The sequence below is a fragment of the Oncorhynchus mykiss genome, chromosome 8, assembly GCF_057628025.1.
Source record: "Oncorhynchus mykiss isolate SJ-2025 chromosome 8, ASM5762802v1, whole genome shotgun sequence".
Taxonomy (NCBI): Eukaryota; Metazoa; Chordata; class Actinopteri; order Salmoniformes; family Salmonidae; genus Oncorhynchus; species Oncorhynchus mykiss.
The window spans coordinates 44880001-44902696 of NC_143029.1; the positions used below are offsets into that span (position 1 = coordinate 44880001).

Here is a 22696-nt window from a genome sequence, read left to right on the forward strand (position 1 = left end):
TAGCCAGTTAGCTAGCTAACATTAGGCTATAACTAGCAATGCGAAATGGCATTCTGAGAACATTACTATACACAGATCATAAACGTAATGTTAGCTAGCGAGCCAGCCATCTAATGTCAGCTAGCTAGCTAACAGTAAGCTTTAACTTGGGGTATTTTGTTTAGACATGTAGCTAGCTGGCTAAACAATGAACCAACATAATCCCAATCCATAGAGTACTAGCAATACAAACTGATTGCTAGTACTAAAGTTAACCAAATAGGTTCAATGTTAGCAATGGAAGTACTCTATAGGCACTGAACCAGTCGTACGCGGTGAGATCATGGTTCATGACTTCTAATAACTTTCCTACAGATTGGAGGGTTCTATTTATTAGTGGCATGTGTGTGTTAACCATCAGAAGAGTATTTTGGAGACTCCCTTCCACGTGTTGCAATTTGAGTGACTACTACCTCCTCTGTCGCTGTTATCAATGGCAATTCGAATTGTTAGGTCTCTAACCTTCTTACTGCTTATGACTGGTCTGACTGTTGCTAGCATTAGTAGTGGTACCCAAGGGGACCAGTTATCCTACCAATTCATTCCAAAATGTTATCCTACCGGAACACATGATTAGAGCAATTTACTAGTTGCATTGTAGTTGATACTACACATTTACCATTTGTTTTGGGAGGTGAAAAGTCCAGTGGACTTCTTTTACAGCCAGTGTGGTACACCTCAGTGATATCTTAGATGTGTACTAAGGTTATCCCCATTGAGTGGCCTGTCCGCTCCCCTCTGTTCTCATGGGGAAGCTTACAACTAGATTTGTTTTCTGCTCTGGCAGCCTCGTATAGTGTTGCACGTAGTCTCGACCCAGCTGTGGCAAGTTTAGCATAGTCGTTTTGCACTTGTTGCTGTTGTCGACAACCTCGTCATGTGACGTTTGCGTCAACAGTTAAAGCCTGTCAGAACCCGTAGCATTCGGGTAGCCATCCAAGGCGTCCTCTATGTCAGCTAGGAACATCTCAGTGTCGTTTGACTGACCTGGAACAGGGTCAAAGGTGGGGAAGTTTTTGACGAGTTTGTCAAGGCGGTCCTGTGCCTAGCAGGCAGAGAGGGTTGGCTTCATCCTGTGGGAAAGTTGGGGCCGAAAGGCCAAGAGGAGAAGCCAAGCTTTGTTGGCAAAGAGGTGCCTTATTACTCAGTGCCGAATGGCCAAGAGGAGAAGACAGAGGGACACATGGTCGCTTAGAGTACTGATTTTAGACACGTGAGTGTCGCACTTGCTCTGTTCAGCATCATACTTATCTGTCATGTTTTGCAAGTAGAGGTCTTGAGTACTGAGCGAGAGATTCAGTGATGAGATTTCCTCCACTTGCTTAGAAATCAATATTTCCATCTTCGTCACCTGAGTTCTCATCATTCATTTGGTCAGCGACTTCAATGAGTTTTGCCGATTTGTCATCCAACATAGTAATTGTGTTCATTAACTGATTGTCTTTGGTTTGCAGTATTTGGACTAGAACATTATTGCTTTGAGTAACGTTCATCAAAACTGCCTGCATGTTATCAAATTGCACGCTCCTGTTTGTAGATAACTCGACATACTTATCTAGTTTTGAGTGGACTGCATCGTATTTGTCACGTGTGTTCCCTCTCCGGCCTCTAGGTCACCAGGCTGCTCGTTATGGCGCACACCTGTCACCATCGTTACGCGCACCTGCGTGTCGTCAGACTCACCTAGATTCCATCCCTTCCCTGATTACCTTCCCTATATATGTCACTCCCTTTGGGTCCTTCCCCAAGCGTCATTGTTTCTGTTTCATGTCTGTGCATTGTTTGTGGTTCTTGTTTTGTATTATGTTCCGGTTATTTATTAAAGCACTCCCTCCCTGAACTTGCTTGCCGACTCTTAGCGCACATTGTTATAGAATGACGCCTCACCAAAGGGAAGCATTAGGGAGTGTTTTTTTGTTGTTGATTGTTTTGGAGGTGAGGTCGGGTCCGAGTGTCAAAACCAGAGCTACTTGGGAGGCCTCAGCCGGCAGGTTCGACAGGTTCCCCTGCCTCAGCTGGCTCGATGGGTTTCCATACCTCAGCTGGCCGGACAGGCTGCCATGCCTCAGTGGGTTTGATAGGCTCCCATGCCACAGCTGGCTTGATAGGCTCCCATTCCTCAGCTGGGTGAACAGGTTCCTGTGCCTCGATCGAGGCAACCGGGGAGGTCTCAGTTGGCTCATCAGGCTCTCACGCCTCAGCACGTCCGCTCCTGATCCCCGGGATCGTCCCTGTGGTCGGCGTCCTGCAGCTGTAGCCGCACGTCGGGGAGGAGGTACTGTTACGTGTGCTGTTACGTGTGCTACGTGTGCTCTCCGGCCTCTAGGTCAGCAGGCTGCTCGTTATGGAGCACACCTGTTTATTTATTAAAACACTCACTCCCCGAACTTGTTTCCCGACTCTCAGCGCACATAGATATAGTATGTAGTTATGGCTAAATATAGTTGTTTCTGTAGGAAACAATTTTGTTGAAGAGTTTGTGCTCGTTCATCGTCAAATGTTTTTGCAATTACTTTTAATTGTTCAGTTTTCAAACGCAGTTCCTTGGCAAGCAAAATGTTTACATTTCCTGCTTTTGTCATTCGGTTCGCTCCAACTGTCCCTTCATATCAGCCATTTCTAGCACGTGCTTCTGCTGAGCACTGCGGTACTGGACCGATGCCAATCTCTGATGGCGATACATAAGGGCTAAAGTGGAGAGAATGCCTGCGCCCGATGGTAGATTTTTCATGTTTTTCCGCTAATGGCATTATTAGTATTTGTATCGCTGCTGAGGTCAGTGATCAATAATTTAATGGGTGATGGTTCACTAATTAGCAGGGGACTGGGAACCACCCCTTCTGATAGCTTGCACATTATAAAAAAATGTGGAGCTGCAAAAATGATTTGAGTCTATTTAATGACCATCAATACTGGGTCAGTAATGTGGGAGTTAGATGCGAATGAATTTGCAAAAGCACATTTATTTGCTGAATCAATGTTAACGCTAAATCATACCTGTATAGATTATTTGGTAATTAAACTTTAATTAACCTGAAAGCAATGCTGTAACTAGGTTAAAACTTCTTGACGCACCCCATCCCGTTAGCGGGATCATTGTCATCAACACCCGCTGAATTGCAGTGTGCCAAATTCAGATAAAATTGCTAAACATATTTAATTTTCATGAAATCACAAGTGCAATATAGCAAAACACAGTTTAGCCTGTTGTTAATCCACCTGTCGTGTCAGCATTTTGAAAATATGCTTTACAGCGAAAGCAATCCAAGCGTTTGTGAGTTTATCGATCACTAGACAAAACATTATGAACACCTAGCATCAAAGTAGCTTGGTCACAAATCAGAAAAGCAATCAAATTAATCGCTTACCTTTGATCTTCGGATATTCTCACTCACGAGACTCCCAATTTACACAATAAATGTTCCTTTTGTTCCAAAAAGATTATTTTTATATCCAAAACGGCTCGAGCCGTCACGACATCGCAGACGAAAATTCCAAATAGTATCCGTATTTGGATAATATATCAACCGGGACAATCGCTTTTTCAATAGGAGAGGGAGAGACAATGGCTGCCCCACTCTGTTGCGCAAGCAAAACTCATGCGAACACCCAGCTATCCACTGACGCAATGTTATCTTTCTCGCTCATTTTTCAAAATAAAAGCCTGAAACTATGTCTAAAGACTGACACCTTGAGGAAGCGATAGGAAAAGGAATCTGGTTGATATCCCTTTAAATGGAGCGAAGGCAGGCTATGGAACATGGAGCTTTCAAAATAGAAGCCACTTCCTGGTTTGATTTTCCTCAGGTTTTCGCCTGCAATATCCGTTCTGTTATATTCAGACGTTATTTTGACCGTTTTGGAAACTTTAGATTGTTTTCTATCCTAATCTAACAATTATATGCATATTCTAGTTTCTGGGCCTGAGAAATAGGCAGTTTCAAATTGGTACGTTTTTCATCCAAAAAATCAAAATACTACTCAACAGGTTAATGTGGAAAAGTTTAAATTGTCTCATTTGTAGAAACCAATCCATTTGTATATTATTCAAAAGATCCATTTGAAAAAAGGTAAGTTTTGCAATTTTACCTATATTGAGAATACGATTTTCAATCAGGTTGGAATTGGTTGGATAATATACAAGTAACCACTTGTTACAAACATGATACAACGTTGGTAGTCACAGAAATATATATATATATTTTTTTTTAATAATACTGCCTATTCTTCATCCTTAGGGGTCACTGATTGCAGAAAGCTGAAATATAAAGGAGGCAGATCTTCTGTTTCCTAAGGCACACGGTGTTGCCGTGTGAACATAGAGAAAAAAAATGGCTGCTCTCTCTTTGTTAGCTTTAGCATCTCATGCAAGCTAATCCTACTTTGTACACTTTCAAGCACAACATAGGATCTCCTTAAACAAGGGAACGGTTTTACTAATAACGTCTTACGTTCAAACCCTTTCGGCGATATTTGTTTTACTGGAACGCACGGTAAACAAAGAAATACACCGTTGGTCTAATCAAATTTCTCTGATTGCCAGCCCATTATGTCTCAAGAAATGAATATTGACCGAGTCTACTCGTTCCTGAGGCGTGAGTGACGGAAATAGCACGTTTGGCCCAACGCTCTATTTATCAAATTTATATAATTAGCTGGATTGTGTACTGGCACTAGACATTTTATCACTAACCCTTCACTGACTATGTCAGAGAAGCAACACGGAGGAAACCTCTATGTATTGTTCAAATGGCAACACACACGTCAACAATTCCTGTCTACAACTCCCATTGTGTATAACATAATCTGGGTGTATCATTTAATCTGCTTTTCAATGTCATATAGGCTGAGTGCAACATGAAGGCCTCATTCTATCTTATATTCCTCGCACGGGGACATCATTATGTCGTGTGTTTGACTGTTATTTCATCAAATAATTACATACCACGTTAAGTTATTACGCGATTAAATTACTCATGTAGCAATTAATTAAGTTGTAATTTGGGGCACAATGAAAAAAGTTATTTAACGAGTTACTATCTCCCGACTAAACTCTAAAGATATAAATATCTCTTACATCAGTCACAGTCAATTCATTAATTCTTATTTACCTTCTATCAGTCTCATTCTGAATGTTGCAAAATCCTTTATCTGCACAAAACCTCAGCGATATATACAAATTGTCTTCATAATTTTTTACTAACTAAATAATCACACAGAATTACATAAACACAGAATAGTTTACATATTGATTACTACGTAATGCAATGAAAAGTGTCTAGTGGACTTAACCCGATATGATGGCGTGGTAGACAATGGAAAGGGGTGGGGACAGATAAAGAGGGGGAAAGACAGAATGGGCCCAATACATACATACAGCTGAGAACTATGAAATACTTTGCACATGAACAGCCGCTCATTTGAAAGAATTGCAATGTACATATTTACGTGTGTATGTCTTTGCTGTCTCTCTTGAAAACACTTGATCCGTCTGGGGAGTAATTTGACAGAAAGACTCTGGTTTGCCCACCAGAGATTAAAGTATTTCGTAGTGTAGCTCTGTTTTAATGGATACGTCAGACGTACCAATGGTTGTTCGATAGGGAAATATTCTCCTCTCGTCTTCGGTCGAGTTTCCTAGACTATTTTACATATACAGCTGCAGACTGTGAATGTGTAGTCTTGTAGTTTTCTTAACCATTTCAATGTGTACAGCTGGCGCTGTACGTAGCTGGTCTGGTGGAGTCTAACCATTTGATGTCCGGTTCAACACCGTCCTCCTGCTTGGTCTATAGAGTGGTAGCCATTTCAATGTGGGGACTCCCATCCTTACGTTTTCTTGACTAATGTGAATTTTGTCACGAGTCCTATAGTAAAGAATTCGACAGGATTGTTCTTTAAGTACCCACGGACCATTCCAACTGTTTTGGATTTCAGAAATATTGTTTCATTATTCAACCTTTTGATGTTACCGTTCTGGCGGGAGGAATCTCCTTTTAACAAAGGTTTATTTTCCCTCAATCCTGCCAAACCCAAAGGCAGAGTTACTACACGGTATTTACGACCGGTCATAAAACTGGTGGGGGAGAGAGGGTGGGGGAATCTGACACCTATGATCCTCACCCAACAGGGCAAGTCATGACACCTTGATGACAGCTTTGCACACTCTTTGCATTCTCTCAAAACAACTTCATGAGGAATATTTTTCCAACAGTCTTGAAGGAGTGTCCACATATGCAGAGCACTTGTCGGCTGCTTTTCCTTCACTCTGCGGTCCAACTCATCCCAAACCATCTCAATGGGGTTGAGGTCGGGTGATTGTGGAAGCCAGGTCACCTGATGCATCACTCCATTACTCTCCTTGGTCAAATAGCCCTTACACAGCCTGGAGTTGTGTTTTGGGTCATTATCCTGTTCAAAATTCTATCTTTTTTGCAGGTGCATGGTAACAGTTGAACAGGAAAAAGGAAACCGCACACTGCTCTTGATCATTGATCTTTAATAAGCTTACGTATCGGCCACATGGCCTTCGTCAGAGTCATTGTCCCGTTGAAAACAAATTATAGTCCCACAAAGCACAAACCAGATGGGATGGCGCATCGCTGCAGAATGCTGTGGTAACCATGCTGGTTAATTCAGTCTACCCCCTCCTTTTTCGAACATTCTGTTTAAAAATCGCGCAACATTTCAGCGTCCTTCTACTCATGACAGGAATATGGTATATGCATATGATTAGTATGTGTGGATAGAAAACACTCTGAAGTTTCAAAAACTGGTTAAATCACGGCTGTGACTATAACAGAGCGTGTGTTTCATCGAAAAGCGCAAGAAAAACTGGTCACTGAAAGCTGAAAATAATATCCATGCGCCACTTGCATGTATTGTTTAAAGGACACCAAATTAAATAGGGCCAAGGATGCAATTCCTACAGCTTCCACACGATGTCGCCATTGTCGTCATTTTCCTGAGAGTTATTTCTTGGTCAAACAAAGGAAAGAGATTCCATTTCTTCCGGTCTCCGACAAGATGTTTTGGAGGAAAGATTTTCAACCATGATTTCAAGACGTGGAGCTATTGAATACACATCGCCCCGTGATCATTTTGATAGATTATAAACGTTTACTAATACCTAAAGTTGGATTACAAAATTATTTCGAAGTGTTTTGTGAAAGTTTATCGTCAACTTTTTTAATTTCAAAAAATGACGCAGCGTTTTGAAACAATGTTTTTTTCTGAATTACACAGTTTCCATAGATGGCTATTTTGGGTATATATGGACCGATTTAATCAAAAAAAAGACCCAATAGTGATGTTTATGGGGCATATAGGAGTGCCAAGAAAGAAGCTCGTCAAAGGTAATGAATGTTTTATATTTTATTTCTGCTATTTGTGTAGCTCCGGCTACGCTAATTATTTTGTTTACGTCGCCTTCAGGCATTTTGGGGTGTTGCATGCTATCAGATAATAGCTTCTCATGCTTTCGCCAAAAAGCATTTTAAAAATATGACTTGTTGGCTAGATTCACAACGAGTGTAGCTTTAATTCAATACCCTGTATGTGTGTTTTAATGAACGTTTGAGTTTTAACGAGTACATTTAGCATTTAGCGTAGCGCATTTGCATTTCCAGGTGCCTAGTTGAGACATCTGCGTCTCAGATAGGAGCAACTGGTTTTAAGTGTGCCTTGAGTACTAAATAAATCACTTAGTGTCACCAGCAAAGCACCATCACACCTGGCCCTCCATGCTACCCCACCTAATCTGCGTCTCACAAAGACACGGCGGTTGGAACCAAAAATTGCACATTTGGACTCATCAGAAAAAATGACTTATTTCCCCGATCTTTTGTCCGTTGCTCATGTTTCTTGGCCAAAACAAGTCTCTTCTTCTTATTGGTGTCTTTTAGTAGTGGTTTCTTTGCAGCAATTTGACCATGAAGGCCTGATTCATGCAGTCTCTTCTGAACAGTTGATGTTGACATGTGTTTGCTAAATCTAATAAACTTATTCACTGCAGCAGAGTTAACTCTGGGTCTTCCTTTCTGTGGCAGTTTCATCATCGCTCTTTGATGGTTTTTGTGCGTGAACTTGAAGAAACATTCAAAGTACTTGAAATTTTCCAGATTGACTGATCTTCTTGTCTTAAAGTAATGATGGACTGTTGTTTCTCTTTGCTTATTTGAGCTGTTTTTTCTATGATATGGACTTGGCCTTTTACCAAATCGGGCTATCTTCTGTATATCACCCGTACCTTGTCATAACACAAATGATTGGCTCAAACGCATTAAATTCCACAAATTAACTTTTAACAAGGCACACTTGTTAATTGAAATGCATTCCATGTGACTACCTCATGAAGCTGGTTGAGAGAATGCCAAGAGGGTGCAAAGCTGTCATCAAGGCAAAGGGTAGCTACTTTGAAGATTCTCAAATATAAAATATATTTTGATTTGTTGAACACTTTTTTGGTTACTACATGATTCCATATGTGTTATTTCATAGTTTTGATGTATTCACTACTATTCTACAATGTAGAAAATAGTAAAAATAAAGAAAACCCTTGAATGAGTAGATGTGTCCAAACTTTTGACTAGTACTCTATGTCCTTGTGGAAAACACTGTAACCTCCCCCGACAGTTTTTTTCACCTGCTATGTAATGTTAGTAGAGTGAGAATACAGTGTTTTGAATGAATGGGGCAGGTGTCTAAGTTAAGACTTGTGATGCCTCAAACTATAAACAATGTGAGGAACTTTTGCCATTTGTTATATATCCTTTTACTAACTATAGTAGTGGGTAACAATATAGTGAAGTATTTTTTTTTTAGGTTGTCATTTTTGCAATTATGTGGTGCAGATTACCAGATCTCACAATACCTGGAGAGTGTGTTTAACATCCCAGAAACCACATTGGTATGATATAGCAATCTTAGAAGAAGCACTTCAACTCGACTTCAAGAAAGACAAACAGGAACTCTTACTTCTGACGTGGTGGACTGGTCTATTGCTCTAAGTGTTTGGTTTCTGTGGTTTGGCCAGGCGGTAGCAGTACTGACTGCAAGCTATCCTGTGGGTCACATGCCGTACGGCTGGCTGACTGAACTACGTACGGTCTACCCCGCCTTCGACAAGGTAAGACGAGGTTGTTTACATTGACTAGTAAGTAAGGCCATTGAGAGTGGCCAGGTACCTCAACCTAATGACTGTTAAAGATTATATTAACCTAAATGTGGGTAGCACAGAAATGCCTTGGTATTTACTTACACTATAAAATTGTAAAAATACAAGGCCAGCTTTGTTGTATTCTTTCAATAAAGTAAAAGTGCATCAATACCACATATTTTCAAGTAAATACCAGGTAAATAGCAATGGAAACAATATTGTAAAATAAAGTGCTACCTTAATGTTTTTATGTAGGAGATGCTTCTCTGGGATGCAGTTTACAATGAGTTTGGCACAGTATGGGCTGATTGCAGTGGTGCAGATACTTAGACCAGAATTCAATCAAAGGTGCGTTGTCGCCAAGCAAGCTTAATTTGCCATGAATGTGATCTCCGCAAACGTCGGAGAAAATTGGCTTTTAAAAAAACGCATTGTCGGTAGTGTACTTAACAGCTTTGCAACGCACTTTTGAATGAATCCCTGCTTCAGTTCAGTGAGTTTATTGTTAGTTTGTGCAAAGGTCAGCAGACAATGCCTAGCTGTCGCATTAACTCAACTGTCACTGTTCTGTATTGCTCCGTTTATACCAGTGTGACATTACTGAAACTGCAGTAATTACACCACAGAAATATGATATACATAATTCCACTGCACCATGTATTTTGGGGGTGTCTGGACTCATAGCGGACAGCTAGAATTACTGTGGCTCCCGCTGACATTTCATAATATTTATAGGTAAACAAAGGTGTGGTGAGCAGAGACCAACCTGCTCTAGGAAGTTTAAGGGCTGCTGTTAGGAAAGTCACTGTGTGGTTTACTTGTGCTGAGTCATACTAAGGTAGTTAGTTGCCTCTTCAGCCATGATTGAGCACAATATCAGTCCATGTTTTAACAATTAATTTTTAGGGGAGAGTACATTTTGTTAAGACATTGTTCTCATAACAATGTCATCGTTGGTTTTGATGTGGTATTACCTGTGTTAACTATAGTTGTGAAGCCTGTTGTTACTAAACCAAAGTCTCACAATGATTCTAAATGTCATTTGTAAATCGATTCTATGGTTTATGTGAAGATTTAGGTCGGGATTCAATCAAATGCTTGTTGTCGACAAGCACATTGCAATTGACTTGTAAAGGTCATTTAAACATGAGCCGATATCCACAATGTACCATGACTCCGATCTTCGTGAATGTTGAGAAATTGCAACAATGCGCCTTTGATTTAATCCCAGCCTTAGCCTACTGAGTGCATTCACACCTGTCATGTTTGTTTGTTTGTTTGTTTGTTTGTTCTTCTTTGCCCCCAGAACAACCCCAGTAACAAACTGACCAACATCAATACCACAATCTCCAAATCTCACATCAAAAAGTTCACATTTGTCTGCGTTGCACTTTCTATTACGGTACGTTCAACCTTGATCTTTTGTGGATGGAAAAGAATGTGTTTATTGCTTTTAGGTCTTTAAAAAGCTTACATTGTTATACCATGAGTGACTTGATGCAGGCCATAATTCTATGATTGCAGATAGTAGGTTTCTTGCATTGTGCTTTCAACTTTCAGAAATGTGTTTGATGGAGTTGCCCCTAGACACTGATCTTGGGTCAGTTTTTTAAATTTCCCCAACTAATGGTTAAATGGGCCATATGCAATTTTAAATTAATGATATATCCCCATTGATTCTTGAAGAATATAACTTATCCATGTCTCATGAGCTTTGTTCAACTGTCTTACCCCATCGGTAACCCAAAATTAGCTTGTTTTGCTCCACACTATACAGTGCATTTGTAAAGTATTCAGACCCCTTGACTTTTCCCACATTTTGTTATGTTACAGCCTTATTCTAAAATGGATTCAATTGTTTTTTCCCCCTCATTAATCTACACACAATACCCCATAATGACAAAGCAAAAACAGGTTATTAGACATTTTTGCCAATGTATTTAAAAAAAAAGAAACTGATATCACAATTACACAAGTATTCATACACTTTACACAAGACTTTATTGAAGCACCTTTGGCAGCGATTACAGCCTTGAGTCTTCTTGGGTATGATACTACAAGCTTGGCACAACTGTATTTGGGGAGTTTGTCCCATTCTTCTTTGCAGATCCTCTCAAGCTCTGTCAGATTGGATAGGGAGCATTGCTGCACAGCTATTTTTAAGTCTCTCCAGAGATGTTGGATCTGGTTCAAGTCCGGACTCTGGCTGAGCCACTCAAGGACATTCAGAGACTTGTCCTGAAGCCACTCTTGCGTTGTCTTGGCTATGTGCTTAGGGTCATTGTTCAGTCTGAAGGTGAAACTTTTCCCCAGTCTGAGGTCTAAGTGCTCTGAGGCTCTAAGTGCATTAAGGATCTCTCTGCACTTTTCTCCACATTCTCCATTCATTTCTCCAAGAATCTTTAGATGCCTTTTGGCAAACTCCAAGGGCTGCCATGTATCTTTTACTGAGGAGTGGCTTTTGTCTGGCCACTACCATAAAGGCCTGATTGGTAGAGTGCTGCAGAGATGGCTGTCCTTCTGGAAGGTTCTCCCATCTCCACAGCTCTAGGAAGAGTCTTGATGGTTCCAAATTTCTTCCATTTAACAACGATTGAGGCCACTCTGTTCTTTGGGACCTTCAATGCTGCAGAATGTTTTGGTACCCATCCCCAGATCTGTGCCTTGACACAATCCTGTCTCGGAGCTCTACGAACAATTCCTTTGGCCACGTGGTTTGGCTTTTGTTCTGACATGCACTGTCAACTGTGGGAACTTATATAGACAGGTGTGTGCCTTTCCAAATCATGTCCAATCAATTGAATTTACCACAGGTGGACTCGAATCAAGTTGTAGATACATCTCAAGGATGTTCAATGGTAACAGGATGCATCTGAGCTCTATTTCGACTTTCATAGAAAAGGGTCTGAATAGTTATGTAAATAAGGTATTTCTAATTGTTGTTTTTAATACATTTACAAAAATGTCTAGTACCCTGTTTTCGCTTTGTCAATATGTGACTCGTTTCAGGAATCTAGGCATATATCACTTAGTAGAACTGCATAAGTGTTGCTCTCCACTTTCTGGAGGGCCGAGTTTTGAAATCAGTGGAATTAGAGTATGATAGCGAAAGGAGATGGAGAAACTTCCTTAATACAGATGTGCCAAGCTTGCAGCGTCATACCCAAGAACACTCAAGGCTGTAATCGCTGCCAAAGGTGCTTCAACACAGTACTGAGTAAAGGGTCTGAATACTTATGTAATATTTAATTGTGGGGTGGGCCAGGACCAACTTTGGGAAACCCTGAGTTAGTTCATGGCTCCGTGTATGAATTTGAGAGTAGTTACATTTCTTCAGCCCCATCCCTCATGTTTACCAGTAACAATGGTAGGGAGACCACTTTGAGGGGTAGCTGATCGTAGATCCGTACAAAGGGGAAACTTCACCCCAGAGTGAGTTTGATTTGCATAGCAGTATATCCTGGATGGAGGTGTCATTGTTGTAAGTTAGAAATTGGCAGTGTCTTTTTCAGATTTTTTTCTGTATAAAACAATAACACACACAAATACAATATAGACATCAAACTACACATCCATATACACGTTAATATACACGTTAATATACACATCAAACTACACATCCATAATGCCGTAAATTTACACATCAAACTACAAATCCGTATTGACGTAAATATACACGTTAATATACACATCAAACTGCACATCCATATAGACGTAAATATACATGTTAATATACACATCAAACTACACATCCATAGACTTGAATATACACATCGAACTACACATGCATAATGACGTAAATATACACATCAAACTACACATCCATATAGATGTTAATATACACATCAAACTACACATCCATATAGACGTAAATATACACGTTAATATACACATCAAACTACACATCCATATAGATGTAAATATACACGTTAATATACACATCAAACTACACATCCATATAGACGTAAATATACATGTTACTATACACATCAAACTACACATCCATATAGATGTGAATATACACGTTAATATACAAGTTTATATACACATCCATATAGATGTAAATATACACGTTAATATACATATCAAACGACACATCCATATAGACCCAAATATACACTTTAATATACACATCCATATAGACGTAAATATACACGTTAATATACACATTAATATACACAACTACAAATCCATATAGATGTGAATATACACGGTAATATACACATCAAACTACACACCCATATAGACGTAAATATACACGTTAATATACACATCCATAATGACAAATATACACGTTAATATACACATCAAACTACACATCCATATAGATGTGAGTATACATGTTAATATACACATCAAACTACACATCCATATAGATGTTAATATACACAAACTGCACATCCATATAAACGTTAATATACACAAACTACACATCCATATAGACGTTAATATACACATCAAACTACACATCCATATAGATGTGAATATACACATCAATCTACACATCCATATAGATGTGAATATGCACGTACATATACACATCAAACTACACATCCATATAGACGTAAATATACACATTAATATACACATCCATATAGATGTAAATATACATGTTAATACAATCTTTTATAAAGGTTTCATAAAGCCTCAATAAAGTATTCGGAATGGTAGGTAATCTGTTTGTTAACTTGGCTTTCAAAGACCTTAGAAAGACAGGGTAGGATAGATATAGGTCTGTAGCAGTTTGGGTCTAGAGTGTCACCCCTGTCTTTCACGATAGCAGAATGGGCCTTCAGCGGGCGTCGCGCCTGAGGGGCCTGTTGGAATCCTTGGGCAGATTATGTTGGTATTCCAGTCGTACGGGCAGTAGAAGGGGTCCGGATATTGTAGCCCAGGAGTGAGCCGGGAGATGGTTCTAGCATGGGCTAGCCCCAGGCTAGTTGGTGCTAGCTCCGGGACGGAAACGTTAGCCAGGAGTAGTCAACCCTGGTTGTGGAAGCACCTCAAACTTTTTGTGTAAATATTTTTTGCAGACAAACTCAGTTGTAACACAAAACATATCTGTGGAATCACAACCATTGTTTCAAATGTGTTGTACGTCAGTTGTACAACCTAAGTGGGTAAATAGAGCGGCTGGATATCTCTCACACATCCAGTTTTCACCATTACTAATGAGCTTTGGTTGGATTATGACATATAGTGACAGTAGTCTATACCTTTTCTAGTACAGCAGAGTGGCTTTACCCTACGAGGGGTGGAGTTGGGGCAGGCTTGTGTTCTAGCCAAACAATAACACACCTGATTCATGAAGCCTTGATTGAAGACTAGGATTAGATGATTATTTGAATCTGGTGTGTTACTGCTTGTCTGGAGCAAAAGCCTGCACCTACCCCAGCCCTTGCAGGGTAAGCTTGCTTGTATTCCCTGTGGAGGCCCTTCTTAATAATTAAACTTTCATAAGAGGTCATATGATATGGCTTACTGACTAGAGGAAGATTAGGATAACTTTTTTAAAATGTATTTCTTATTTAACTAGGCAAGTCAGTTAATTCTTGACGCACCCATCCCATTAGCAGGATCATTTTCATCAACACCCGCTGAATTGCAGTGCGCCAAATTCAAATTAAATTACTAAACATATTTAATTTTCATGAAATCACAAGTGCAATATAGCAAAACACAGCTTAGCTTGTTGTTAATCCACCTGGCGTGTCAGATTTCAATAAAGCTTTTCAGCGAAAGCATACCAAGTGTTTACGTAAGGACATCTCTCTCAGTAGACAGAATATTACAAACTCTAGCAGCCAAGTAGATTGGTCACGAAAGTCAGAAAAGCAATAGATTAAATCGCTTACCTTTAATCTTCAGATGTTTGCACTCACGAGACTCCCAGTTACACAATAAATGTTCCTTTTGTTCCATAAACATTATTTTATATTCAAAATACCTCCATTTGTTTGGCGCATTATGTTCAGAAATCCACAGGCTCGAGCGGTCACGACATCGCAGACAAATTCCAAATAGTATCCGTAATGTCCACAGAAACATGTCAAACATTTTTTTATAATCAATCCTCAGGTTGTTTTTAAAATATATAATCGATAATATATCAACTGGGACTGTCGCTTCAATAGGAGAGGGAGAGACAATGGCTGCCCCACTCTGTTGTGCAAGCAAAACTCTGCGAACACCCAGCTATCCACTGACGCAATGTTATCTTTCTCGCTCATTTTTCAAAATAAAATCCTGAAACTATGTCTAAAGACCGTTGACACCTTGAGGAAGCCATAGGAAAACTAATCTGGTTGATATCCCTTTAAATGGAGCGAAGGCAGGCTATGGAACATGGAGCTTTCAAAATAGAAGCCACTTCCTGGTTTGATTTTCCTCAGGTTATATCAGTTCTGTTATACTCACAGACAATCTTTTGACAGTTTTGGAATCTTTAGAGTGTTTTCTATCCTAATCTGATTATTATATGCATATTCTCGTTTCTGGGCCTTATAAATAGGCAGTTTCAAATGGGTACGTTTTTTAGCCAAAAACAAAAATCCTGCCCCCTACGTGCATGATGCTATTATTCAAACCCCTTCCCCTTTTCCACATTTTGTTATTCTAAAATTGATTAAATAACTTTTTTCCCTCATCAATCTACACACAATACCCCATAATGACAAAGCGAAAACATTTTTTTTTCAAATGTATTATAAAATAAAAACGGAAATACATAACTTAAATAAGTATTCAGGCCCTTTTCTATGACACTCGAAATTGAGCTCAGGGTCATCTTGTTTCCATTGATCATCCTTGAAATGTTTCTACAACTTGATTGGAGTCCACCTGTGGTAAATTCAATTGATTGGACATTATTTAGAAAGGCCCCACAGTTGACAGTGCATGTTAGAGCACAATCTGGGGAAGGGTACCAAAACATTTCAGTTTTTTAGTTTTTAATACATTTGCAAACATATCTAAAAACCTGTTTTTACTTTGTCATTATGGGGCATTTTGTGTAGATTGATGAGGGGGGGAAAACTATTTAATCAATTTTAGAATAAGGTTGTAACATAACAAAATGTGGAAAAAGTCAAGGGTCTGAATACTTTCCAAATGCACTGTAACACACTCCATTCATGTGTCGCTAGCGAGCCCTAACCTTACCTTCACAACGAAACCATGGAACTGACCATTGATCAGGCCAGAGTAATTTAACCCTAATCCTAACCCCCTGTGGCTTCAGACAGTGTTAACCCTGTGTTTGGTTTTGGCTGTCCAGCTATGCTTTTTGGTGTTCTGGACGCCTCACATCTCGGAGAGGATCCTAGTAGACATCATTGGTGTGGACCATGCCTTCGCAGAGCTCTGCGTCCCTCCACTGCTAATCTTCTCCTTCTTCCCTGTTCCAGGTAAGATCCAAGTAGGGAATCAGTGGAAGTGGAATGTTTGAATTTGTCAACAGGAATGTAATTTTAGTTGTTGTCCACCCTAACATTAAAGGTAGACTCATCCTACACAGGAGGGAAACTTCCTGCTTACCGATGTCATTTATACATGAAAGAAAAGCATGTATTTATTTTACCATGACAGTGACCATCCGGGCTCACCTGACAGGCTGGCTCATGACTTTGAAGAAGACCTCCGTCCTTGCTCCCAGCTCTGTCCTGCGCATCATCGTACTGATCACCAGTCTCATTGTACTCCCTTACATGGGGTAAGTGAAGTGCACACTTCTGCTTTCACGGGTCTCACAAGTGTTCACTTCACTACTTGCCAATCTCTTGAGCATGGAGCTAGTGTCATTAGAATGATGTGAAAACCTCAATGCTGTGAGTGTGCGCTCAATATCTCAGAACAAGTGTTCAACTTATCATTCACTAGGCTCAAAATTGGCCACTTCACCTCTGATTATTTTTTATCTTACTCCCATGCTTGGGCCTAGTGTTCACTTAGCCAGTTACTAGTTTCAAATCTGTCAATTTTACCACCGCTCATTCCTGTTGTTTTCTTTTATTGGGAGAAGTGTTCACTTCACTACTCACTTTTTAAAATGTTAACTTTTTGGGCCAGTTTATCAGACACCGACTAAGCCTAGGCCAGATGTTTAAACCTGTTAGATCATGGTTCCCAGCTGGGAACCTACCCTCCCACGTTCAGCTGGAACGGTGGCGCATGGAACGCAAAAATATTCTTAGAAATATTTAACCTCCACACATTAACAAGTCCAATAGCTCAAATGAAAGATAAACACCTTGTTCATCTAGCCAGCAAGTCAGATTTCTAAAATGTTTTACGGCGAAAACATAGCACATATATATGTCAAACCACCACCAGACACAGCTGATTTGAATAGCCAAAACATGCAATCAACAAACGCAGGATTAAAAAATAAATCATTCACTAACCTTTTGAAAATCTTCATCAGATGACAGTAATAGGACATGTTACACAGTACATTTTTTTTTTCAATAATATGCCATTTATATCCATAAATGTCCATTTACATTGAATTCATGTTCAGAAAATACTCAAAAATGTCCGCAGGAAATCTAGGTAGCGCGGCAAGATAACGTAAATAGACATCATAAACTTTGACTAAATATACATGTTCTACATATAGTTATAAAGATACACTGCTTCTTTATGCAATCGCTTTGTTACATTTATTTTTAACGTTACAGAAATCGCACACTATTCAATATTCTGAGACGGCGCTCAGATATAAGCTAAATTTCTCCGTAATGTTGGAGTCAACAGAAACACAGATTTCAGCATAAATATTCCCTTACCTTCGATGGTCTTCGTTCAGAATGTTCTGGAAGGGTTCATACTTACCCAATACATCGTTTGGTTTCAAGTCTTGCGTCTTTGTATTAGCTACTGCTAATAACATCAGCTGAAATGCACCCAAAATGTCCTCTGGTCCGGAAAAGTTGCGCATCAAAACTTCAAAATTACATATTAAATGTCGACTAAACAGGTCAAACTACGTGCAGAATCAAGCTTTATGATGTTTTAAACACACAAAACACATTTCTATTCAACCGGTCATCGTTAGCTCTTCCCAGGAGTGCTGGAACAAAGGAATGGCCGGGACCAATTCGCGCCCCAACGCACAAGGTATTTTCTCCTGGCACACACTAATTTCACTCCCATAGGGCCAATTCTCGCGGGATTTGAACGATTAAAAGCTCTACTGAATGAGGACATCTAGTGGAAGACATAGAAAGTCTCCCCAGATCCATAACTGGTTGGGAAGGGTGGGGGCGATGACGTCAAAGTTGCCCCAACTTTCATGACCACAAAAACTAGTTTGGAAGAATGCCTGCCCTGTGAGTTCTGCTATACTTACAGACATAATTCCAACGGTTTTAGAAGCTTTAGAGTGTTTTCTATCCAATAATAATTATTATATGCATATATTAGCAATTTTTGACAGATTTCTTTTCAGTTTACTATGGGTACCCAATTCCTCCAAAGGGGGCAGAAGTCAGCCCTATCTTTAACAGGTTTAAAAAAAAAAAAATGTTTGATGGAGATTCTTCCATTGAGCTTGTTTTTTTTTTTGGTTCTTTGTGGCTCAGTTGTTAGAGCATGGCGCTTGCAACGCCACAATCGTGGATTTGCTTACCACTGGGGTCACCCATATAAAAATTGTATGCATGCATGACTGTAAGTCGGTTTGGATAAAAGTATCTGCTGAATGACATTTGTGGCCTAATATATTGGCACCCTTGCGCATTTCTTAAATAATTCACCATTTCTTCTAGAAATTGAAAATAACTTTTAGTCTCCACACCTTGTTATTGGATTTTCAACATTGCAGAACCAATTTTATTTTACAGCTTCCCTGCCTTGAATCCTCATCTTAATAACCATTAGTGGGGAAAATGCTAAACTGACCCAAGATCTGTGTTCAGGGGCGACTTCACCCTACACCAATCCGAGGCACCATTGCAATCATTGGCGCCACCTCCTGGACGTGAAGTGTTTTTGTGCAGACACGTGGGAAGGTTGTGGAGAAATGTATTGTACATCCGTGTGTGAACTAAGCGCTAGTCTATAAAGTCACCAGTCTACTTTTTGTCACGCTTCTGTTGCTCTTCAGTGGACCTCATAACTTAGTGAACCAGTGGGACTATGTCCCAAATGGCACAGTAATCCTTACATGGAGCACTACTTTTGACCAAGGCCCATAGAGCTCTAGTCAAAACTAGTGCACTATATAGGAAATATGGTGCCATTTGGGACAAAGTGTGGGTCAGTACAATATAACTGCTGCATTGAAAGTGACCATAAGTTAGTTAACTATTTTGTGGAAAAAATACAGTATAACTTTGCTTACATGAGGTCTTACGGTCTTTACCGGGATGCGTCATTCAAGTATTTTGTTTATTTTCAGTAATACATATAGTAATACACAAGAAGTGTGAATGCTGGCTAACTGAAGGTGTATGAAAAGATTTTTACTTTTACTTCACTACATTCCTTATGAAAATATTATACTTTTTGCTCCATACATTTTCCTTGACCCCCAAAAGTACATGTTACATTTTGAATGCTTAGCAGGACAGGAAAATAGTCAAATTCACGCACTTATCAACTGAACATCCATGGTCATCCCTACTGCCTCTGACCTGTCGAGTCACTAAACACATGATTAGTTTGTCAATTATATCTGAATGTTGGAGTATACCCCTGGCTTTACGTACATTTTTTTTTTTAAACAAGAAAATGGTGGCGGCTTGTCTTCTTAATATAAGACATTTTGAAATGATTTTTACTTTTGATACTTAAGTATATTTTAGAAATTACATTTACTCTTGATACTTAAGTACATTTTAAACCAAATACTTCTAGCATTTTACTCAAGTAGAATTTTACTGGGTGACTTTTATTTTTACTTGAGTCATTTTCTATTAAGGTATCTTTACTTTTACTCAAGTATGACAGTTGGGTACTTTTTCCACCACTGCATAGAATATGCACCAAGTTAACAGTATTAGTGGGTCAATTTCCACAGCAACCAGGAGTGTTGAAGCGTGAGGCTAAACTTCTCCTCTGTTTTGGTCCCGTTGCTACCATGTTGTAGCAGCATGAAGCTGCGCGCGTACATGTCCTTGGCTTACATTGTAAGATTTGTATTTCAGGGTGCATGGAGCCAGTCTGGGAGTTGGGTCTCTCCTTGCCGGATTCCTTGGAGAGTCGATAATGGTGGCAGTAGCTGCCTGCTATGTCTATCGAAAACAGGTAAGGTGCACAGCATAAACCACATGGCAATCTGGGGCCTAATTTATAACACATTCGTAAGCACATATTTGATAGTAAATTATGTGTTCAACAATATCCATAGCAACAATTTGATTTATAAAAATTTGCCATTTATATAGATTGTGCATGAAAATGTGGGATTTATAAATTAAACATGGTTATTTGTGACTAACACTTTATGGGTGTTTACAATACTTAAACCACATTTTCACATATTTTAAGAAAATATCGTATGCAGAAATCTACTATAAAAATGTAAGAACTTTTTAGAAATGAGCCCCTGATCCGCTAATGTTGCACCATGAATGAATCTGGATCAGGGGCTCATTTCTAAAATGTTCTTACATTTTTATAGTAGATTTCTGCATTAACTTACCAGCAAATGGATACTGTTGCAATTCACTTGCAGTAAACTGTGGGAACCCAACCTGATTCAGGACTCCACATAGACCTTAAATGAAGATGTTTCATAATGATATTTGTGTATTAGTCATCAAACCTGGAAAAGGCAATGGCATGGGAAATATTACTATTATTTAACAGAGCACAAATATGTTATACTGTATGTGGCTTGATCGCTATGAGACAAGTTATTGCTACAATTATCCAGTTGTAAACTCTCCTAAGAGAACCAAGTAAGAAAGAAAGTAATCATTATCAGTTATCACATAAAATAAAGGTGAAATAAAAAATACAAAATTTTGTTCTAAGTGTTTATAACTCAGAGGTGATAAAACACATTTTTCCTCCATGTAGAAAAAAAAGAAAGACACAGAAGTTGAAGAGGTGGGGGAAGGGGAAGAAGACTCAGCACCAATGAATGATGTGTGGCCCCGGCGACGAATGGACGATATCGTGGAGGAAGATGAGTGAGCCAAGGATGCTGAAGGATTCTTGAAGGACATGCTGGGGGATAGTACAAGGGAGTTCCCTTGTTTTACTGGGGCAGTTTTTCAATCATTTTTGGCAGCCTGTTGATACCCCCCCCCCCTTTAACCTTACTCTCCAAACCTCATAAACTGTGTATCTAAACAACACTCCTTTAGGTTTCATCTGAATTGCTACCAAGCCAGCGAAGCATGGTAAAGATGCTAACTTGTACCAAAGCAAATGTTGCTCATTTAACTCCATATGTTCACCAAACTTTTCTGTGCTGCCGTCCTCTACTTTTATGAGCTATTATGAGGAAACACACAATTTTACTGTACTGTACAACTTCAACCGCTTGAAAAACATATATTTTGTTTTACTTTGAATGTACAAGATAAGTAATGAGAATAAGTAATGATGCTGAGGTAGGTCTTTGTGTTGTGACCTTTTAACTTTATTTATTTTGGCTGTACACCAGTTGGGGAACAGTTTATGGTTCCCAATAAAATAACAAATATGATATATTAACCACAGATTTCTATCAAAGTTGAGAATGAAAAAGGGAGTTTGAAATAGTTTCCTGGTGTGCGAGTGATGGTTTGGTGCCATTATAAAACATTTATATTATAATGTTGTTGATGTAAGAAAACATTGTCAATTTCTGTATAAGTGATGTTAACTGAAATGGCGGGGAGGGGGGGGGTTGACTGGACAACAGTTGTTTCTTGTTTTTATATCATGTCTGTTGTAGTATTCTGTTTAATTTCGATCTCAGGATGTAACTCCATGATACATACCGTGTGGTGGTGTCGTTGTTGATCTCCCCCCACACCCATTCTGTATTATGAACTCTCCATTGCCGATGATGCACAAGTATTTAAAAGTGTCTGAAGCTTCCGAATGTTTTCTATAGATTGTAGTGAATAGCGAAGTCTTACCAACTCATGGGGCCTTTTGTATTTAAAATATGACCGCTAAAGCCCTGTCCAGTGTAACAAGAGCAAATATGACTTCTCTTATTATTGTCTATCAAAGGGACAGTTCTATTCTACAATGATTAAAGGGTGATTCCGTTGTTTAATTTCCCTCAGAGTGTTTTTACTGTAGGCTAGTATTTTGTCCCCTTACATTCAGCGGCTGCTAAACATTTTTAGCTAGGCATTCAAAAGTTCCTTTCTACCCAAGGGCATCCACACTTTTGTGACTGAATTGCCGTAGCATGGATAAGAGTGGTCAGGGATCCCACTGTAGTTGGTTTTGGATCTGTACCTCATTTAGATAGGAAGCTATTGCAAACAAGTCTTATAAGTAATCTATATTATAATACCGTAAAACATAAACTCAGGGATTTGCGTCCTAGAA

At 39.3% G+C, this 22696-nt stretch overlaps 1 protein-coding gene across 1 annotated transcript in view; it reads left to right on the top strand.

Moving 5' to 3' along the window:
• The window catches only part of ankhb (ANKH inorganic pyrophosphate transport regulator b), an 86402-nt gene extending 63987 nt beyond the window's left edge, over positions 1-22415 (top strand). Inside the window, exons 7-12 of the mRNA XM_021612594.3 lie at positions 9074-9166; positions 10503-10598; positions 16473-16602; positions 16784-16907; positions 20344-20443; positions 21221-22415. Coding sequence (XP_021468269.1) covers positions 9074-9166; positions 10503-10598; positions 16473-16602; positions 16784-16907; positions 20344-20443; positions 21221-21337 — 660 coding nt within the window. The 3' untranslated portion in view covers positions 21338-22415. The remainder of the gene's footprint in view (positions 1-9073; positions 9167-10502; positions 10599-16472; positions 16603-16783; positions 16908-20343; positions 20444-21220) is intronic.
• The last annotated feature ends 281 nt before the right edge of the window (positions 22416-22696 follow it).